The sequence below is a fragment of the Periophthalmus magnuspinnatus genome, chromosome 21 (genome assembly GCF_009829125.3).
Source record: "Periophthalmus magnuspinnatus isolate fPerMag1 chromosome 21, fPerMag1.2.pri, whole genome shotgun sequence".
Lineage (NCBI taxonomy): Eukaryota > Metazoa > Chordata > Actinopteri > Gobiiformes > Gobiidae > Periophthalmus > Periophthalmus magnuspinnatus.
In genome coordinates, this window is record NC_047146.1 from 22,896,802 (window position 1) to 22,919,381 (window position 22,580).

General features: G+C 38.0%; 1 protein-coding gene across 3 annotated transcripts in view; it reads right to left on the bottom strand.

The window, feature by feature from the left end:
* The window catches only part of LOC117388933 (E3 ubiquitin-protein ligase SH3RF3-like), a 117,433-nt gene that overhangs the window by 40,055 nt on the left and 54,798 nt on the right, over nt 1-22,580 (bottom strand). For all 3 annotated transcript variants that reach the window (XM_055230664.1, XM_055230666.1, XM_055230665.1), the window contains exon 2: nt 1,401-1,676. In XM_055230664.1, the coding sequence (XP_055086639.1) occupies nt 1,401-1,676 (276 nt within the window). The remainder of the gene's footprint in view (nt 1-1,400; nt 1,677-22,580) is intronic.

A 22,580-nucleotide genomic window follows, 5' to 3' on the forward strand; every position in this document is an offset into this window, starting at 1 on the left:
ATTAATTAGTCACTATTGCAAAAAATTCAAACAGAAATGGAAATAGAAAAGTTCTTATACAATTTTTTTCTTAAAAACTGCAGATGTCCAAAGTTCCTGGAATAACTATATGAATAAATCAAATTCATTTAAATACAGAAATGAATGTATTTTTATATGTATACAGTGACCAGTATTTTTGTAAGAATAATAGCAAATGTATGACGTTCAGTGGCAAAGATGATGACTTAAAAATATTTGATTTCATTTGTGGAGAATAAATGTCACTAATTTAATCAATAAGTATTGTCAGTATTGTTTGTAACAATTTGTTTTAACAATACATTGATTGAACAACAAAGTGTGGTTTTATTGTGGGCTCAGAGGACTTGTGACAACCCCAGAAGCAAAAGGTGGATTCTGTTAATTCATTCATCTGATTGGTCAATATCTAATGTTATATTATTGTTCATAGTGACAAGTTAATTCCAAGTGAATTATGTAACGATTATTTTGTCTGTGAGTATACAGACAGTGGAGGATTTGAATTGTCTATGTTCACAAATGAGCATAGGCAGCAGCAGAAAAAAGGAGCAGCAAAGCAGCAGGGAATACAAAAGATTGTTCAGGACCCAGCCTTGATACTCTCACACAACGTGCGTCTCGCAACATTTGAACTGTGTACAGAATCAGATCGATGTTTGTTTGTCCTGTTTGAAGTAGTTTGTGTTTACATTTTCAGCGCTGGCTACAGGAGAGAGTCTGAAGCTATAAATTATTAAGTGCCACAAAGCAACAAGCTTTTTTCCAACATCACACAGTAGTTTCATGTAAACACTGAAACTCGTGAATGAAATGCTCCTAGAAGTAAAGGAAGACTTAACTGCTTAAAGGTGCACTATGTAACCTTTCTGGTGGAGTGTCTACTGCCTGCTTGTCCCCATGTAGATGCCATTACCGTGTGTAATGGCATCTACATACCGTACATACCGTATGTTCCACATTATGCCATTAAACTTATCTACATCCAAGTAGGTGCCACCTATATCTGTCTCTGTGTCATTTAATAATGTACTGTGGAACATTACAAGCAAATTAATAATGTCTCCATGGGGACAAGTAGGCTAAACACAAAATTTACAAAAGTGCACATTTAACTAAAAGATTTATATGTATTTCATAACATGTTTGTAAAAGTCTGAACTATGGCATTAGCAGTTTATAAATAATGAAATCCAATAGAGACAGGATCTAATTACAACAAATTATGATTCCATTGTGTTTCATCTTGCAGCACAGTGAGCAGTGCATCTATTGACGTTTATGGCAGCACCAAGAACTAGGCAGATGCTCCTAGATTGTCTGCAATACAAAGACGTTACATTGATCGAGTTGTGTGTATAAATGTGTATTTTGTTCACCTTGCTAAATGCCAGACAGTCCTTATCTTGATCTTTGTCTTTGACCTCAAAGTCGTATAGCGCCTTTCCCTGTGGCGGCGTCTGGCTCAAGGGCCGCAACAGCTGGATGTAACTGGCAGGCAGGAAACCGTGGCAACCGTTCAGCTCGCCGTGATACCAGTTGTCGTCCACTTTGCGTCGCAGGATGATGATGTCACCTTTGGAGAATTGTAGGTCTCCCGGTTCCTTGCCCTCATAAGAATACAGGGCTTTACCACATGGCAGTGCTGGGATGTTCTGCAAACATAAACAATATAGAACAATACAGTAATTATAACATTTGTTTCGAAAGCGTTCCGAATCATTTTATAAACCCATTTGAAGTGCAATCATTTTCAATTTCTGATTTCTTTTATTCAAGTACCCTTATCATCAGTATGTTCATGCATTTTACTGTACCCTGGGTTAAAAGCAATTTTCACTTGCTTTTATTCTCATAAAATGATTTGTGCTTTTCTCTTTCAGAGCAAGGCAGCCTTTTGCATTCAGACAAATAATGTAGTTTTTTTGGAGACCGCAGATAATAGCCTAACAGTGAATTAACACAAAAGCTAACCCTCAAGTATTTTACATATAAATGTGACTATTAACACGGAAAAGAAAACAGCTGGCTTTATCTGTCTGCCAAAATATAACTGTGTGACAAGAGTAAAAAATATTAGATACAGGGTCACAGTACTAAAATGTATAAGCCAAATTTCTTATCAGGCCACAAACAAATATTGTGCCACATAGTAGAAGATGTGATCAGCAGCAGGTGAATGAATGTATTTTATTTTATCAATATTACTTATTTATAATGCTTTTTATAGTGTATATAGGCCTGTCATGATAACACATTTTGAAGTGTGATATACTGCTGAATTAAATACAAACGATAAACAACAGTATTGCAACTAATTTATGCCACACTATAATCCAAGAGCAGATTTAAGTCACAAAAACTATTCTAAATGTACTATGCTGCTAAAAAAGCTGCAATAAATAAACTGCAGAATGAAACACTTTAGTACTTAATTTGCATCTGTAATGAGTCAAAGAAGTTATGAATTCAAACGTATAGCCAAAAACAACAAAAAATGTCCCAGTTGTGCAAAGAAAATGTACACACAATAAATACTGATCCCAAAATATATTGTTCCAACTTTCATATATTGAATGATAGGAGTCAATATAGTAATTATCATGACAGGCCTAAGTGTATGTGTTAGTTTTTTTGTCTTTGATTGTAAAATGTCCTACAGAAATAAAGTGGACTTAATAATGCTGAGAATACCTATTTATCACCAAGTACATTTTCAATGAAACTCTACTCAAGAAAATGAGTTCAGTTGTCATTTGTTCATTGCATCTGTTTCTACACTGTTTGATTACTGTCAAAATATGCAAGTCCTTAGTCAGGTTTTAGCTCAGGGAAAAAGTCTGAAATAACTGGAAAAAAGTTGGAAATCCAATATGTACAAACCCAAACCCTACAGGCACAATTTGTTGTGCTTTATTCCCCGGGCTGTATGTGAGATATGACTTGTTATTAAAATGTTGCCAGGTAATTGTCGTTTCCACCTTGGGCCAAACGGAGTAATTTAGAAAATGTCATTTCCGAGTGGTGCACAGCTCTCCCGAGTTTCATCAAAATCAAGACCCGAGTGCATGACTTATCACGGGGGCTGAGACAGACTGACAGTTTTAACACACACCAACTTGTAGCATTTCAGCAAACATGGTCAGTGTTTAGACAAGCTGCTTTTAAAAAGATCTTCAATGAATTAACAAGCTCTAAACACAAACTTTGAGACAGTATTTGGCAAGGTCTTGGCATTTCAAAGGCAATCACATGTTCAAATAAACTGTAGAACTTTACGCAGGTGTGAAAGTGTGCAGTTAACTGATACCTTCCAAAACTGATTTTTAGTTTTCACTTTGAATTTGTAGGAAATAAAAGGCCAAGGACAATTATTAATTTTGGTTCTTACAGTTTCAATGATTTTTAAGTTTAAGGTTTAAAAGCTGAAACAAGACAATATAATTACTTTCAATAAATCCCCCAAAATCTTACACGTGGATTACTGTCTACAATATATACAATTAATACTAAAAACGGCTTTAAGTTTCAATATTTATTTCCTGAACCAAAACGACTTTTTAAATTCATTGCCATTCAGCACAAATATTAGTCAAATTTCTTCTTTCAAAACCAGATTCAAGCTGATTCTTGATGATTAGAAATGATTTAATCTCAATCTTGATTAAAATGAAGATCGAGGACTACCTAACTCATTTCACTTTAAAAATACACACAAAGTTGAAATAAAGGTTATAAATGTAAACCAATTACCTTTCCTTGCTTTTTCGCAACCACAACTCCAATCTCCTCTACTACCTTCCACTCTCCTTCCTCATTGCCATTCATGGATTGCTTGCTTACATTCGCAATACCTGCACCCTCTCCCAAACCGACATTGTAGTCTTTGTCACTCACATAGAATGAACACATCCTATTCCAGACAGACATAAAAGAGCATTATTTTTAGTGACAACAAACAAATAAACAAAACAACAAGAAAGAGGGACAACTACAACTTCCTTCTCTTCTTCCTACGCAGAATGTGTTTACAATCTGAGGAATTCTGAGTTTTTATTCGCTCACAAACAGTATGACTCTCCCCAGACGCTTCACTGAGCTGATTTGCCCCAGGCCTTAACCACAGCACTGTTTTGAGATCAGCGCTGATGCAACACGACGAAAGGCACAAAATACATATTACTGTGATGGTGTGTACAGCATTTACTATCAGTCAATGAGGTAAGCAGAAGAAACGGGATTACCTGCAATGAAAATACATTATTATTACAGTGGGGTCATTCGCAGTACTTTGAAAACTATTGTGAATTCAAATTTACTGGCAAATGTTTGATACTTTTTTGGAATATGATTCAACTGCTGTAGTTGAAAACTGTAAGAAGTGTCTGGGGTGTGAGAAGTCTGGGAGTTCCTGCTTAAGCTGCTGCCCTGGCGACCTGGCCCCGACCAAGTGGAGGAAAATGCATAGATGGATGTTGAAAACTGTAATTTACCCATTGTGAGACAAAATGCTCAAAATACAAAAAATAAAAAAAATATGGCAAAAGTATTGCTTGTAAAGGTCAATGTATCTCCTATACCTACGGTTCTTTTTGGACAGATAAAGAAGAGACATTTGTACAATCTAAAGTAAGTTCACAATGCTACTTTTTTTTTTTAGGAGTATTGACTTTCACAGACACATTTTACAGAGGGTAGGGTGATGTCTGCGAATGTTCTCCATTAAACTTGTTGAAGGTTAAGTAAAGATATAGCATTTACATCTCCGACATGTTAGTGCCATAAGAACCATCTCGCACTCTGACGGACTAAACATGGGGAATCAGCGTTTCAGTTTAATGCAGCTAAAACCTGGAACAGTCTTCCTGACTGATTTGTTTGCATTATGATTTTAATCTTATTCTGCAAAGCACTTTGAATTACTTTGTTTTCAAATTGTGCCACTTCAATTTTAAGTAGACTGCCTAAAATTACTAAGGCCATCGTGCTAAAAAGTGATGTTACATGCTACTATAGTCTAACTTCTACTGTGCATGGACTACTGTTAGTTAGGCTAAATAAATTAACAATTATAAAAATCACCGCTAATTATTATTATTTTTTTGTAATTTCATAATATTCCTACAAAGTCCTTTATAAGATTTGAACAAAGAAATAGAAAACCAAGGTGGATTTCTAAAACTACCAATTAACAAACAGTGACTTAACAGTTCCTCAATGTGATATTCAAGGCTAAGGAGTTAGGATGGCTTCGAGGAGAAAAAGAGGTAAAAAAAAAAAAAAAAAAGTATTTATCAATGTCACAAAAAAGCATACGCAAAAATTTAGATCAAATTTAAATTGAAGACATGTAGTATCATGTCTGTCCATTAACATGTACTGTCCCAATCAAATAAATAAAATAAATACATTTACCTATTTATAAATGCAATCATGTATATATTTTGAAATAAGTCTTACAGTGATTGCATAACAGACTTACATTATAAAGCATTATCCTATTATGTGGAGAACCATTCAGACCACTATCCAAGGATTTGTGGGAGCTATGAATATTTAATACATTTTCCTTCTTTTTGTTGGTGTTATTTCGATCCTTTGTCAGTCATCTGCCGCCCACTCGCCCATTTTAAAGCTGGTTTTACTGTCACTCTCCCCATATATTCCCCTCTTTAGCTCTATTAACCATGCTAGTTAAGTTAGCACGGCACTATGAATGCTTTGCTTAGTGTTTTTACGACACATAAACGCTTTTAATGTGACCATGATAACCGTTTATAGTCTGCTAAGTGCACTTTTTGGCATTGGCCCCCCAGACACGTACTGTACCCACACTTATAGTAAATGTCTACTGCTGCCAAGATATTTCATCGTAATAAATGTAGCTTTTAATTAGCATTTCCCTATGCAGTGGCTAAGGCATCCATTACAGAAAGTAGTTATAAAAGAATTGCTGCGTATAAGCCAATTTTGTCTGCAGTTTATAGTTGAGACATATTTGAAGCTTCCATTTTTAAACGTACCAGTGTTGGGAGAGTGGACGAAATCCGACTTACCAATTTGCATGCTGTCTGCAGAGAACAATAAAACAATCAAACTTTTAAAAATTTGTGACAGCTTAAGAGGAGAAAATCCAGCTTTACCTACAATGCTCATGTCAAGAGTGTGGAAAAGGGCTAACTGTCAGGAAGAAAGTATAAGAAGAAAGTGCACTCTTTTTAGAAACAAATATGTAGTTAAAGTGTACCTTACTTATTTCAAGTGTGAGATATGGTTCATATTATTTGATAATCATCACTATTGTCTGTGTAATCCTTCAGTCATCCAGGTATGATCCATAGCTTCTTCAGTTCTGATCAGATTGCTGAAGGACATTGCCTGATATGCAGTATGTCTGAAGGGAGGAGCTAACTACACTGAAACTAACACACCTATTGTTTACAGTTTCTGTTTGTAGGCTAGGTCTAATGAGCTATACTGTGTGGACTGTGCCTGAGTCATACTTAGCATAATGGCTTAACGAGTGCTCTCACACCTATTAGCATACTGGTTAGTCCTATTGTTTTCCTATTGTTTTGATTTAGGTCTGAGGATGGAGTTATAAATAGGAGATAGATGATGTCTAAGGACCCCATTCCTGTTCAAAGATGGATTGTCTTTTCTAACAAATGTTGCCTCTTTAACTCCACTCTCAAACCATTTCTTTTCTCTGGCTAAGATCTGTACCTCACTATCTTCAAAGGAGTGGTTAGTGGCTTTGAGATGGAGATGCACAGCGGACTGGGATCCCGAGCAGCTCTCACGACGGTGTTGGTACATTCTCTTATGGAGTGGCTGTTTTGATTCTCCAATATAACGCACACTGCAGTCTTCTCTACACTGTATGCAGTAGACCACATTACTCATGATTATTATTTTTGTCCATAGGTTTGGTTAAAATCCTAGACGTCAATGAGGATTTGAGGGGGCTACGCTTCCAGTAGATATAAGGCAGTGTCCACCAGTAATCTGACCAGAACTGAAAAAGCGGCTTGGATGAGCAGCAAAATGTTTTCACTCCTACAACGTTTTGTCCAGTTGACAGATTTTCTTTTTCTTTTGTGATGGAACAGACCCGGACAACAGGGATTACAGATACAAGTGCCTAACACTTTATGGGTGAGAAAGTATTTTTAATGAAATCTCCACAAATATTGAACAGGATTATTGTTAGCGCTTGGGTACACAAACTCACTTTATCAATCTGATGGCCTCTACTGCTAACGACTGTGCGACTGGATAATGCAACCACATTAATTATGAACAAATAGTTTATTAAGAATGATTCAGGCTTATTCATGACCTCATTAAAGGGTTAAGGTATGAAGCAGTTACTAAGTTCTGCAGAATATTATATAATTGTCATGGTGCACGTATTTCTGCTCCTTGCTTTGTTCCCTGTGTGCTCCTTCCCCTCCCTCACCTGCCTGAGTCTGGAGCTGGGCGGAGTTCCTGGCTCCTCCCGCGCACACCTGCATCCCATCAGCACAATCATCGCCACCTGCCATGGATAAGAGGAGCCAGGACGAGACACTTGGGGCCAGATCGTCCGCATGTCTAACGTGACTACTCAAGCTCTGTTTTAGTACACTTTTGTTGCTTGCTTTTTGATGCTTATTGGATTTTTGCTACCCTCAGATTCCTGCTCCCTGGACTGTCCCAGCTCCTTCGTCATTGGCTCCGTTCCTGACCCTGCTTCCCTGTTCCAGTATTGTCTGCTCTTTGTCTTCACCTCTTTGTCACGTCTTGGACCCTGGCTTGCACCTCGCTCCCTGCTCTGGTTCCTGTTCCCTGGACCGCCCCTGCTCTGTCGCCTCTGGCTCCGTTCCTGGTCCTGTCTTCCGCTCCGGCACTGGTTATTCCCTGTCCTCATCCCTGCACTCCGCGATGCGTTCCCGGACTCTGGTTCGCACCCTGCTCCCAGCTCCTTGTCGGTCTTGCCATCATTTGTCTGTTGATTCACTAACTGTAAATAAACACTGTAAACTTGCTCTGAGTTCTGTACTCTTTGGTCCCGCCTACACCACCATTATGACAATAATTAGAAAAGAGGTATATGAATGACATTTTTTTTTTTTTTGTGGACCCAGTTTTATTTCACACGGACAGAAAATTCTACCATGTCTTACCTGTCTATTGTAATTATATAAGGGCTCTTGAACACCTAAATGCAACCTATTCCAGTCTGCAGTTGGCTTTGAAGTGGTCAAGAAAACCAAAAGTGGTCCCAGGAAAGTACCAAGATGGAGAGGCGGCGACAGCTAAAGCTAGTGGGGAGAGAGAGCTGTCTGCTGCGGTCTGGTGGGAAGCAGAGGATGAATGAATAAATAACTGAATGGCTCTAGTAACCAGAGATAAGTGAGAACAATCTTCTGGACTGGGCTCATTACTTATTTAAGACGGCTCCAGCTCAGACCCAGACACACATTGGTGGGGCTTTTAGAGGATGATAACTTTGCCCTGTCAAACACAGACCACTGTTATTTCAGCCAGGGACAGGAACAAGCCGTACAAATGAATATCTACGTCTGGGAAAATACACGGACATTTTTCTTTTGGCATTTTAGTCTGAAGGTTATAATGTCATTACTCAAGCAGCAGTAATGGATCATGACAAACTGATTACATATTGCATTATTAACATTAACATTAACATTATTAACATAGACTATATATATAAATGGACATAGCTAACCTGCTAGCGTGTTTTCTGGCTCCAGTTCACTTTCTACTGAAAAACTGTCACCCCTCTCTCTGTAACTCCTGCTGTTAGACTTGTCATTTTGGTCTTAAGCTGTTCGTATTAACCCGCTCTACATGATTCAGGCATTTATATTTCGCGATAAAGACATGAACATTAATAACAGACAAATCAGGCACCTTCTGTTGCCGTGGTTGCTTTCGCTAGCGTTCACAACAGGTTTGATTGACAGTGTTGCTAAGCACTCGCTCTCTGCTAAACCAGCAGTGTGGGCAGAAAGGGGCTTTATCTTCAACAGCCTCACTCCAGATTGTCTCTTTGGTTGCTATGATATTCGCGGTCAGAATTCCTAATAACTGCTAGCCTCAGTGAGCTTCATTTGACTGGAGCTGAACGCTATGAGTTACGTGACTTTCTTACTCCACTTCTTTATACAGTCTATGATTATTAACCATATTTTGATACTGTTAGAGTTTACTGGATTTTGATGCGCAGTAACATGCAATCAGAATCAGAAGACTTTTACTGCCATCATCAGTGAACACAGCAAACTAGGAACTTACTGCGGTGATAAAGTGCAACATAAAAACAATACTTAGAGGTAGAAAATATATACAACAGCAGCATCAGAACAACAGTGGCTTATTAATTGTACTATTACAAATTCTGGGATGGTTGTATGGCAAAAAAAAAATCCCATTACAACAATTTTTAAAAGCCTCAGTTACTACTTCTATTTGCTATATAATATACAAAAGCCGACAGTTTCATCTGAAAGTTCACACTTCACTAGGATTAGTTGGAAAGCAAAATTAAAAAGCTTTTTTACCTTAACACATTAGAGGTACTAAAAACTCAACATTTTCCAAACTAGAATTTCGTAAAGGCAAAGGCAAATCATTTTAGTAATAAGACAATTTGCGTCCATTTTCCTCGGTCTTGTAGTGTGAAAAATGTAATCTAGCGCTAGAGGCTCATAATCTGTGGTGCACTTCCTCTTTCTTAAACATTCTGGTGGAAGATCAGCTTGTCTTATTGGAATATGGTATTAATTTGCCTGTAATGTCATAAAACCAATCCATCTTGCATTTGAAAAAAAAAAAAAAACAAAAAAAAAACAAACAACAACTGTCCACATATCTGACTTTTAACGTGGCCTGGTCACATGCTTGTCTCCATGGAAATAGATAACTAAATGTCATACTGTGAGAGGACAAATATTTTAATAACACACAATTAGCTTCTATTTTCCTCAGGTCTTACCACTTGGACGGTTTGAAATTAGCACTTCCTTTGCACTTTCTGTAACCCGCATAATAGGAAAAGTCTGTGTGTTTACTTGCTATTCGCACCTTCACCCACAAATCACGCCTGGAGCTGCGAATCGCTACTCAATGCACATATGGACTATAATGAAAGGGCTCCGAGAAAGTAGGGCTGCGATGACGTCTTAACATGAGTCATACGGACTGGATTGAACCATAAAAAGATTAAAATGCACAAACAAGACAATATTCCCAGCTAGTTTTAATGTGAACACGCATTAGAAATAAAACATAAATCACAAATGCCTATTACAGGATAACATTCAGTTCCCCATACACACACAAGAAGTCTATTAAATCAATAATTAGCTCTGTGCGAGAGTAAACAGCGAGAACAATACGCCACTAAAGCCATCACTATGAAGCATGTTGATCCACAGTGGCACCACTCATCTCATGTACTCATCACTGTTAAAAAAGCAACAAAACAAGAAAATTAAGCCTTTTAAAGTATTTTTTATAAAGCTGACACTTCATTGAAAAATGTAAAATACAATAGAGTAGGCATTTTGAAATTTTGAGATTTTCCATGACAGGAAAAAGAGAAAGAAAGTTCAGAGATTTTGAAAATTGTCAGTGGTTGTCTTGACGATGAGTGAAAATGGGTATAAAGGGAATGTGATGCTACTGGCAATGTGGAATCAAGTGTTCTGTGCAGATAGCAGCTGCTTAGACTTATAAGTATTTACAAGAACAAGGGAAAATATAAGAATGAAGAAAAACATACAAAAGTGATGTCATTACTCGAACATTACATAACACTATATATATTTTCCTGGATCAGACATTGTCTTTTATGTGTTGAGTTTGCATCTCATCTCCCCACCTCTGCTTTGTTCTTTTTGCTTTTCCCTACCTTCAAAAATATGCAGGTCAGGTTTCATTGTACAACTTCTCTGAATGATGACAAAGCATTCTTTAAGCAAACCAGCATTCGGCAATCTTTACTGATCTTTATTATATTGTAACAGAGCAAAGGTCTTTATCATCATTCATAGTATGTAATGTAATGGCCAAACTCCTCCTGCAAATGCACCCTTAATAAGGTTTAAGTTTAATTGAATCTGACAGTATCATCCTTATCTGAAGTGACTGGACTCTGGAGGCTAATATAGTGGCCAGGGAGATATGCAGTCTGCCCTCTCTCTCTGTCTGTCTTTCTTACTCTCTCTCTCTATCTCACTCAGCCTTAGTTCTGCCCATATCGACACACGGACTGTATTAAAGGCAGTGGCTTTGATGTGCATCGCATTCATGTCATATTCCTACACGAGGTCACATTGGACAAAGGAAATTAACATATTGGTCGGCTAAAGAATGTACTAATTATATACCAGAATAGACTACACATGATGATGATAATGCTTGGAATGGGAATTTTTCTGTGACAAACACGGGTTTTTAAAGCTTATTATTGTCCCTGTGGAGAAGCATGTGTAAACCAGCAACTCTGAGCCTCCCAACTCCTACCATGCTGTTATTGTGTCCACTTGAAGCTTACCATGCCCAACTACAGAACTTCAAGCAATCATTTTTTGTTACATTATAGTACAGTGGCTAATCCAGTGCTGCATTAATATCTGATCATAGTGGGTGGATCCCTAACATTATGCATCTTATTTTAAACTATGACCACAAACTATAGGGTTGACAAAAAATCTAAATCCGGACTAATCAATACTAAAACTACATACACTCACTTAAAGGATTATTAGGAACACCTGTTCAATTTCTCCTTAATGCAATTATCTAATCAACCAATCACATGGCAGTTGCTTCAATGCATTTAGGGGTGTGGTCCTGGTCAAGACAATCTCCTGAACTCCAAACTGAATGTCAGAATGGGAAAGAAAGGCGATTTAAGCAATTTTGAGCGTGGCAATGTTGTTGGTGCCAGACAGGCCAGTCTGAGTATTTCACAATCTGCTCAGTTACTGGGATTTTCACGCACAACCATTTCTAGGGTTTACAAAGAATGGTGTGAAAAGGGAAAAATTCAAGCTGATAGAAGAGCAACGTTGACTGAAATAACCACTCATTACAACCGAGGAATGCAGCAAAGCATTTGTGAAGCCACAACATGCACAACCTTGAGGCGGATGGGCTACAACAGCAGAAGACCCCACCGGGTACCACTCATCTCCACTACAAATAGGAAAAAGAGGCTACAATTTGCACGAGCTCACCAAAATTGGACAGTTGAAGACTGGAAACATGTTGCCTGGTCTGATGAGTCTCGATTTCTGTTGAGACATTCAAATGGTAGAGTCAGAATTTGGCATAAACAGAATGAGAACATGGATCCATCATGCCTTGTTACCACAGTGCAGGCTGGTGGTGGTGGTGTAATGGTGTGGGGGATGTTTTCTTGGCACACTTTAGGTCCCTTAGTGCCAATTGGGCATCGTTTAAATGCCACGGGCTACCTGAACATTGTTTCTGACCATGTCCATCCCTTCATGACCATGTCCATCCCCTGATGGCTACTTCCAGCAGGATAATGCAGCATGTCATAAAGATTGAATAATTTCAAATTGGTTTCTTGAACATGACAATGAGTTCGCTGTACTACAATGGCCCCCACAGTCACCAGATCTCAACCCGATAGAGCATCTTTGGGATGTGGTGGAATGGGAGCTTCGTGCCCTGGATGTGCATCCCACAAATCTCCATCAACTGTAAGATGCTCCTATCAATATGGGCCAACATTTCTAAAGAATGCTTTCAGCACCTTGTTGAATCAATGCCACGTAGAATTAAGGCAGTTCTGAAGGTGAAAGGGGGTCAAACACCGTATTAGTATGGTGTTCCTAATAATCCTTCAGGTGATTGTACTCATTTGAAGTATCAATACCATAGACTGTATGAAGAAGTGAACAAAGTGAGTGTGACGTCACCCCTAGTGTTCGGCTCCAGTCAAATGAAGCTCATCGAGGCTAGCAGTTGGGGATGAATAGGGAATGAATTTGGAGCAGAGTTCCATATTTGGAATTCCGACCACGAGTATCATAGCAACCAAAGAACCAATCCAGAGCGAGGCTGATGAAGGTAATGTCAATTTCCACTCGCTCCACTGGTTTATCAGGGAGCGTGTTGCTAACGCTAGTGGGAGCAACCTCGAAAAAGACGTTCATATCTTGATTTACGGACACAACAGTGAAATAAAAACACCAGGATCATGTTTTAATACCAAAATGACGAGGCTGACAGCAGCAGTTACAGAGAGAGGGGGCACTGTTTTTCAGTGTAAAGTGAATAGGGGTCAGAAACGATGGAGCTGGAAGTGCACCCATGATCACTTCCTATTTGGAACATGAAGGCAAACAGGTTAGCTACGTCCAGTTATATATACAGTCTACGATCAATACTGAAAATAATACAAAAATAAGATCAAATCTGATGATTTCTAAGTAGTTTTAGTATTGGCTCGTTTTAGAACAAGTATAACGCCCCAAAATGATATTTAAGAAACCATTGTAATTTTGTAATGTTAGTGTTGTGACAACACTATAGCATATCAGACTGCAAGCTAAGAGGCAAGACTGTTAACCACTTTTCCAGTCCATTTCTTAAACCTGTGTATAGTTAACAGTAGAGTCATTACATCCCCGCCCCCATTACTAAAACTGTGCCTTGAGCTAAAACTACAGCATGCCAATCCAAACACAAGTTCAGATAATTAAAGCACTCAATGTGACAGTTTCTCATGCCCTACTCCCAAACTAACCACTCTCCACATTGCCCGCCCGGGGTGCCAGATCACTTTCAAAAGGTCAGTGAAGCAAGAGACTTAGACATTGCACTATATATTTTAAAAGAGGAATAAATGCAGAGAATTGTATATGAAATCTTGACTCCACATAGAAAGCAAATGCAATAAATAGTTAACACAACAGCTGCAGTGATGCTGATGTGGTGCATATAAAATTGGTTTGTGTTTGAAAGTGAAAATCAAAGGTTACATTGATTCATGCATTGATGGAGGCAGTCCTCTGTGACTGAGTTGCTGTTTATTGTGTTTGTGTGTCAAATTATGATTTTCATGTTTTATACAATCCCTTTGATAGTCTCTTGTGTTCAACTTGATGGAGCTTTGCTAATGAAGAATAAAAGGAGGTGAAAGGTCATAGAAAACTAATCTAGCGTTAGAAGATAATTTTGTGGGTAGGGCTGCTGCTAAAAAGTGTCATTTCTTAATTCATGGTTATCACAAAGACACTGGTAATAAGTTAATTAAAGATTCTCACACATTATGGTATGATCTTTATACTTTATGTGGTGTCACAGTGGTGAATGTCCAATTACGACCACAGAAGCTAAACAAGGCCAGACCTGGGCAGTAGTAGGGTGGAACCCTGGGCAGTAGTGGATACTGCATGCTGTCATTGTGTCCTTATGCAAAACATTGCACTTTACTACACACTTTGATCGGAGGGACAAATGGTGCAGCTTAGCAGCCTCATTTCTGTCAGTCATGCCCCTGGTTGTGCCTACTGTTGTGGCTATTGAGTAATTGACACTCTCAGTGGTGGTAAGCAGTAACTTAACTTGAGAATGTCTATGGCTCAATAACTACTTAAGCCATCCAAGATCATAAGAGAAAGTTGATTTAGAAAAGCTTTATTATACTTTAGATACAAGAAGTGAACACAGAACAAATACTTGTCTCTAACACACATTTATAGAGTTCTGTTTTTTATTACAGCTTAAGCCTAGAGTCCTGAGAACCTTGTATATCTTCAATGTTATTTGCAATTTGACACATTCTGTGTGAAAGCAAGGGGGCACAAAGATCACAATGGTTTTACTCACATAGTCCTTACACTGGGTGTCTGGTGGTCAGACTGCTGCCCTTAACAAGTGGGATCTCTATAACTGAAACTGCCTCATCACTACTATACTCCACCGAAACACTCCAGAACCACTCTGAGCACCTCCAAACTGCCTCTTACGCATCAATCAGGGTGAGTACAAAATAATGACTTTGGCAAATTGAACTTTGAAATGGGACGATACAGTCACACACTAATAGTTAACCCATATGAGGTCTTTGGAGAAAAAAAAACAATGAACATTTTCAAACAATTCTGCTGCCTTGGAAATGGACCAGCAGAACTAAAATATGTTGTACTTGAAAATAGCGCTACTATTGTGGGAAGAGCTGCCATCTGCTTGCTCTGAAGACTGTAGTTTCACAAGGTTAAAACAAAAATGCACTTTTATAGATGTCTTCTCTGTATATTTGTGATTTGGATAATGATAATAATTCAAGATAGACTACCTTTTTTTCCGTTTTTTTTTTTTTTTTTGTGTGAAGAGTCCGCCACCATGGCTCCATGGAGATGTTGCTTTGCCTTTTCCACAGTATATTATTAAACGTATCTACTTCCATGGAAACAAGCAAGTGACACCACCAGGCCGGGTTACAAGTGTGATCTATAGCGAGGTGACCGTGCACACACAAAGTATTTTGACGCAATAAAACAACTATCATTTAAAAAAACAGATATGTTTAATGCTATAGTGTAGAACATTCCAGGCAAAGAAATAACATCTCCATGGAGAGAAGCAGGTCGTAAACCATCCAGCAAAAAAGTTATGCAGCACACTTACATTTACTTTGATGTCAACAAAATATGATTCAGATGATGGTTGCTGCTGCACAGATTCTAAGATTTGACTGGATTTACTGAGGGCAAAAACATTTCATAAAGAAACATGTTTTGCCCTTACAACATCTGCCCATGTTTACTTGACAATCCAATTTCCCCATCGTTATTCATCTCTCTGGCATGTGTAGCGCTCATGTAACACACGAAGGTGAAAAATATGGCAAGAAAAACAGATTACTTACTGCAACAGACAATTCATTTGAGTTGTGTTTCATTTAGTGTTTAACATACTAAACTTTCAAACCGGATTTTGATACAAAATCCTTAATAAATCAATACCATTATGATATAAAAATGCTATTTTTTTAGATAACAATAGGCTGCTTTCTTACAAAGTGGTCTTATTCTAGTTTTGATGAAGCTCAAAATCATTCTAGAAGTGTTAAGAAAAGCTCACATTTTGCTACATTTATGTGATTTTTTTGGTATCTAGTTTTGAGTTTAGTATAGAGATCGAGAAATATAGGTTTTTTCATAGCTGATGCTGATTGTTTAGAATACAGAGCAACCGATGACCGATAAGCTCTGCCAATATATTTGGGGCAATTTTTATTATTTTCCCCAAATTACGTACAAACTTCCCCCAAGGTTTTTACCACAAATTTACAAGACAGCTGTGCAGTCACTTTTTGTGCAGCTATTTCTTTGAATTAAAGTGTTAACATAAATCTTTGTATTTTTAGGCAGGAGATGGACCAAAACAAAAGGCCAATAGCCGATACGCTAAACAGTCCATATACATGCCTATCTCTAGTTTAGTGTAAGATTTCTGATACTTTTGACAACCCTGGTTCATTTTGTATAAATTTACTTTAAATTCTGATGTGGCTGAAAAACATAGCTCCAATAAAGAGTAGCCATTTTAGCTTCTGTCAGATTATTTAATTTAAGAGCACGTGCAAAATATTCAAATTGTATCATCTGCATCTGCCAGAGAAGACCAAAAAAAAAAAACTCTGGAGCTTTTTAGTTCAAAGAAGCAATTTGCATATAGCTCCTGGAGGGAAAGGGAGGAAGAGCTGCTGGTTAAGTGAAGGAAATAAGGTATTAAAAGGGGCTAAAGGGTCTTATTTGGAGAGCCAGAACAGGTATCAGGAATGGATCAGGTCTGTGTGCAAAGCCTTCTATAATTCAGGGAGAATAAGAACGGTGAATAGAACACTATGTTCCACTAGTATTTTTACTATCTAAGAAATAACTCTCATGTCAGGTGTTATTAATTTATTTATGTAATAATCTTTCCAAGGTTGTATTCACAAAGTGCAGCAGTCTGTAAGTTAACCCAGTCGATTTTTTTCCTTAACAACTGACAGATTTTTATTTACATGTTTTATTGTATGATCCAGAGCAGAGCAGTGGGTGGAGATAGGAGGTAAGTGAAAACATAATTTTCAGAGCACTCAAGTCTCAAATGCAGGGTAATGCAGGACTGCTCAAACATACACACAATAAACTGAAATACAACTGAGTAAGCTAATGATGAAGTAACACAGTAAAACCCTGGTTAAAAACTCATAAAAGCAGATTTTGTGAGATGTTTTTTTCCACATTAAATTTGGATTGGACAAAAAGAGGTTAAGCACTAGCGAGTTACACCTTTGAGAAGCTGTAGTTCCAAAACGCAGTGCTATAATAATGACAAAAAAAATAAATGAACTAAAGAAAAATGTCCTCTTTAAACTCCCAATAAAAATATTTCATGCAATCAACCAGTCAAAATATTGCCCCACTAAGACACGATGGACTTTCATACCACCCTGGCTACGACACATCTCGCCTCCATGGTAATATTCTGTCAAGCCCTTTCCCCTGTGTCCATCTGTGTGAGTGAAGGATGGTGAATGGAACAGGATGTACCACTCTGCTCAAATACTCATCTATTTTCCCAAGCATTTTCTATGTCCCCAAGTTCATCTATTGGCTCCCTATAGACACTCCTTAGCTGTAATTACTTTGCTCTCTCAGCCGTCCTTGGTGGGGCAGTGGGCCATTACAACTTTCTCTTTTTTCCAATCCATGCTCGCTGTGTATGAATGCGAGTGTGGTAATAGCATAGTAAATCTACACTGCTCTTTTTCCACTCTGCTTTGAGCGCAGCATTCGATCAAACCGGGCCTTTTCATTGAAGCAGACACTTTTTATATTTATGCAGCCAGTTAAGGACGTTTTGGGAAAGGTATAACACTTTGCTTTAAAAGGAAAACAAGCCAAGGCACGTCTATGGCCGATCAGGCATAAAATTATAAGCACTGACAGGTGAATTGGAAACACAAATTATCTGGAGATCACACCACCTGTTACATGTGGGATGCAGTAAGAGAAGATTTGGAAACAGTGTTGCCACGATACTAAAACTTCCTATTAGACTCTGATACTATTGGAAAAAGTTACTTGATCGCATCCTAAATATTCTAGGCAACAATAAAGCTTAAAAACATTGTATAACTGTTCAAATTTCTAACATTTATGTGATCGTTTTCAGTATCTGGTTTTGATAATTGTTTAGTTTAGTATATGATTTCCAATACCCAAAATGAACTAGGGTTGCCAAAAGTAATTTTACTTTCAGTTCTGATGTGGCTGTAAAAAATAGTTCCAATATAGGCAAAGCGATAACATATAAAATCTTCACTCTTCACTAGAAAAGTTACATAGTGTGCCTTTAATACATAGATTGTGAATATAAATGGACAACCTGTTAGCCGCTGCATTCCTAATAGAAAGTGATCATGGGCGTGTTTCCAGCTCCATCGACTCTGGCTCCAATTCACTTTACATTTAAAGAACTGTCTCCCCTTTCTTTGTAAATTGTCATGATCCTGCCTTTCCTGTTCTCCCTGTGTGCTCTTCCCCCTCCCTCACCTGCCTGTGCCTGGAGCTGGGCGGAGCTCTTGGCTCCTCCCGCGCGCACCTGCTGTCTATCTGGCTAATCGCCACACCTGCCAGGGATAAGGGGAGATGGGAGAAGACACTCGGGGGGGAGATCGTCTGTTTGTACTCACCCTGTCTGTGCTGCGTTTGTCGTGTCTCCTGTTTCCTGTGTTCCTGTCATGCCTGCGTTTCCGTCGTGCCTGTCGGTTCCTGTCGGTTCCTGTTGGTTCCAGTGTTCCTGCTCACCTCCGGATCACCCCCTGTTCATACTTTGTCCCATTTCTCCACCTTTTTGTCAATAAACACCGTAAATCTGCCCCGAGTCTGCATCCCTTGGTCCGCTACGCTCACCCGTTACGACATAAATATTGCTGTCAGACTCGTCATTTTAGTCTTAAAATGTTTGTATGACCCGCTCTACGTGATAGAGTATTTTTATTTCGGTATTGTGTCCGTAACTCAAGAAATGAACAAATCAGACTTCTTTCCCCGAAGTCACTTTCGCTAGCATTAGCAATAGGTTTGATTGACAGCCTTGCTAAGTACCCGCATCATGCCAAACCAGCGATGCGGGTGGGAAGGAGCGTTACCTTCAACAGCTTCGCTCCAGATTGGCTCTTTGGTTGCCATGATACTCGTGGTTGGAATTCCAACCTGGAACTCTGCTCCAAATTCGCCCCATAACTGCTAGCCTTTGTGAGCTTCATTTGACTGAAGCCGAACGCTATGGGTCACTTAGTCCACTTCTTCATACAGTCTATGGTTTAATGGTCACATCACTTAAGTTCCTGTTGATGTTAAACCATCCAATATCATGAGAAAATATGGGTGATAAGTGGTGCCACAATTCAAGAACTTCATACTTGATCTGATACTCATTACTGATTTTGAAACCACAACAAACACTACTTTTTAGACAGAAGAATCTAATTTTGAAAACAAAATAATAGTAGTTTCATTGATATTACCATGTTGTCTTATACTAGTTATGAAGTAGTCATGTAGTGTTAAGCCTGTTCTAATGTTTAATAGTTACCTTGACATAAGTTTAAGGACATGAAAATTGATTAAAATAACAGTTGTACAATGTTTTATATTACAAGTGAGTAGATCAAGCGATTGCATGGTAAATAACACTTTTTATACCATCAAGATAACTGTTAACAAGTAAAATAAACATTACCAAAGAAAGTATCTTAGAACTGACCTCAATGCAAGTGTATGCAGCCATTTAGAAAGGAACACTTTGCTTTGAAGGCAAAATTGTCACAGCCAAATACTCACAAGAACTGCAGCGCGGCAAAAGTAAATAATATGCCTAATTGATTTTTAAAATACAATTTACACAATCACATTCACAAAGCAAAAAGCTGGTGCGAATATACAGTCTGTCTGGCAGTAATTCACTGCACTATTGATTCACTTTCCATCTATAATTCATGCTACAATACACACCTCAGCCTTAAGTGGACGCGCGTGCACACACACACCCACACCCCCACACACATACACACACACACAGACACTGAGAGTTTCTGAGAAGCATGAGCAGAAACTCAACACCTTCCACTGCCTGGATACAGTGGCTAACGATTGCCTAGTCACTTTGAGCTAGAGTTCATTCATTTTCAACTTGTTTTAGCTTTGTCCACATTTTTGACAAGAAAGGTATGTCTCCATTTTGACCTAAAACCAACTAAGAAACCAGTGGCCAATGCCAAACAATCCCAAAACTACAATTCTGTTTCTTACTCCTAATATTTTTAGAAAAAGTACACTTAGACTAAGACAAACTGTATGTATCCACATAGGGAAGTTACTTGGACACAGTAGCTCACATAGTATTATTCTTAAGTGTTCATAGTAAAGCTTGGATAAAACCTCTAGTCTGGTCAAAACATGAAGGAATTAAAATTTTATATTATATTACACAACTTGTTATATATAGTGCAACAATGGGGCACCTACAGCTCATGTTGAGATCAATTATGTATTTCAAATTGAACAACATCCTTCCTCCATGTTCCTGTCAGTCACATGACCTGCTGTCAGCTGCATATGGAGGATATAGAGAAATATCATGCTACGGTAAGAACAACTCAATATTTTTTTCCAAATTCTGCCTTTATTATCTTACTGTAACTTGTAAGAAATGCTAAGAAGAAGGATTTATTGTTGTTTAAGGTTATTTTCTTGTTACCAACAATAAAGTGGTTTCTATAAAAAATATTTATTTCAAAATATATCATAAATAATCCAATCACCACTATAGGTTGTGTTCACGTTCTACAATTTTGGCATGGAGGAGAGGGGCCTAAATGTAACTCTATGGGCGTTTTACAGTTTTTGAAATATCCAAAATAGAAATCCACAAAAGTTCAACCTAATCAAAATTTGTTATAGCTACTAGATGTTAAGCTCAAAAAACCTGTAATACGAATCTCATGGTTTAAACCAGAGGTGCCCAAACTTTTTTTTATTGAGGGACAATCTTAAAACATATTCGAAGCGGAGGGCCACAGACCGGTGATCAATGCGATGCAGTGCTTTTTACACAGCTTTGACAGAGCCGCTGTATATTAATAATGCAATGTGATGTTTGAGGTTATAGTGGTAGAAATAGTTTAATTTGCTGTAAAAAGTACTGCTTATGATCAATTGGGCCGGTTCAGCAGGAGACCTGAGGGCCAATAAAAACTGGTCTGAGGGCCGCATTTGGCCCCTAGACCATAGTTTGGACACTCCTGGTTTAAACTCTTTTCAACTGACAACGACACTTTTGGAGTTGAATCATGGGACTATTTTCAAAGACTATTGCAATTTCACATTTGTTTATTTATCCTAATAGAGAAGACGTTGAACTTTGTGTGAGTTTTTGTTTCCTGTGAATAGGTACAGTAGTCCAGAGACATTACCTATAAACAAGGTTAACAAATCTGACAGTTAAACAACAAATTCTCCCATAGAATTTTGACCTATCCTCCAGCTCAGTATTAAACTATAGGGAATATAGAATGTTGTGATGTCACGCAAACCAATTGAACAAGTCCTCAAATAAGCCACTAAAATATATATAAATTCAAAAGAACTCAACACCACTCGTTTGTTCTCATCAGATATTTATATTTTCTTATCATGGTGAGTTTAATCCTTAATCTGAATTTAATTAAACCATTATTAAAGCGTGTTCCTATATTCAATAAAAATTATAAATATGTATTTATGAACAGTACTTGACTAGAGCGTGTCTTTACATGCAGTCAAAGCGTTCCTAAACAAGCTTTCCAACACCAAAGGAAAAAAAAAATCGATATTCTTACAGAGAGCAGTTATCGCTCAGCTCGCATGAAGGAGGACTCACACGAAACGCACCGCTTTTTATTAAACTTAGAACTACATCCTCATAATGAATCCTGCGAAAACCTACAGGGACCACGTTTTAGTTCAGAGCTGTATAGTAAAGTGCCAGCGATTTAATATGTGCCATTCCTTTAGTAAACACTACATAAAGACACACGAACACCATATGGCCAGTAGTGTCTGTTTCTGTTTTCATACAAATTTGTGGGTCACTGAAACAGCATGGATGCTTATCTGCAGTCAGGCTAAATCACGTGAGCTCTGGTCTGTTGTCTAATTCCCAGTTGGAAACAATCGAAGAGGAAACTGCTGCTGCTGGGGTTTTGTCACTCATCCTCTGTATTTTGGACATTTCTTATGAGTTCGGCTTTCTTTACAAAAAAACAACACAAAATGAAAAAGGCATATTCAGACTTTATATCATGGGTGTAATCTTTGACTATATAGGCTTGTAGCTATTTTGATTATTTTGAGGTATTTTTGGTCATTACATCTTTGCCACTTCAGCAGTCGATGTTATGCAGGCCTAGAGCATATCGACGTAATGGATTTTTAATATGATAATTAATTACATTACGGATGCAATATATG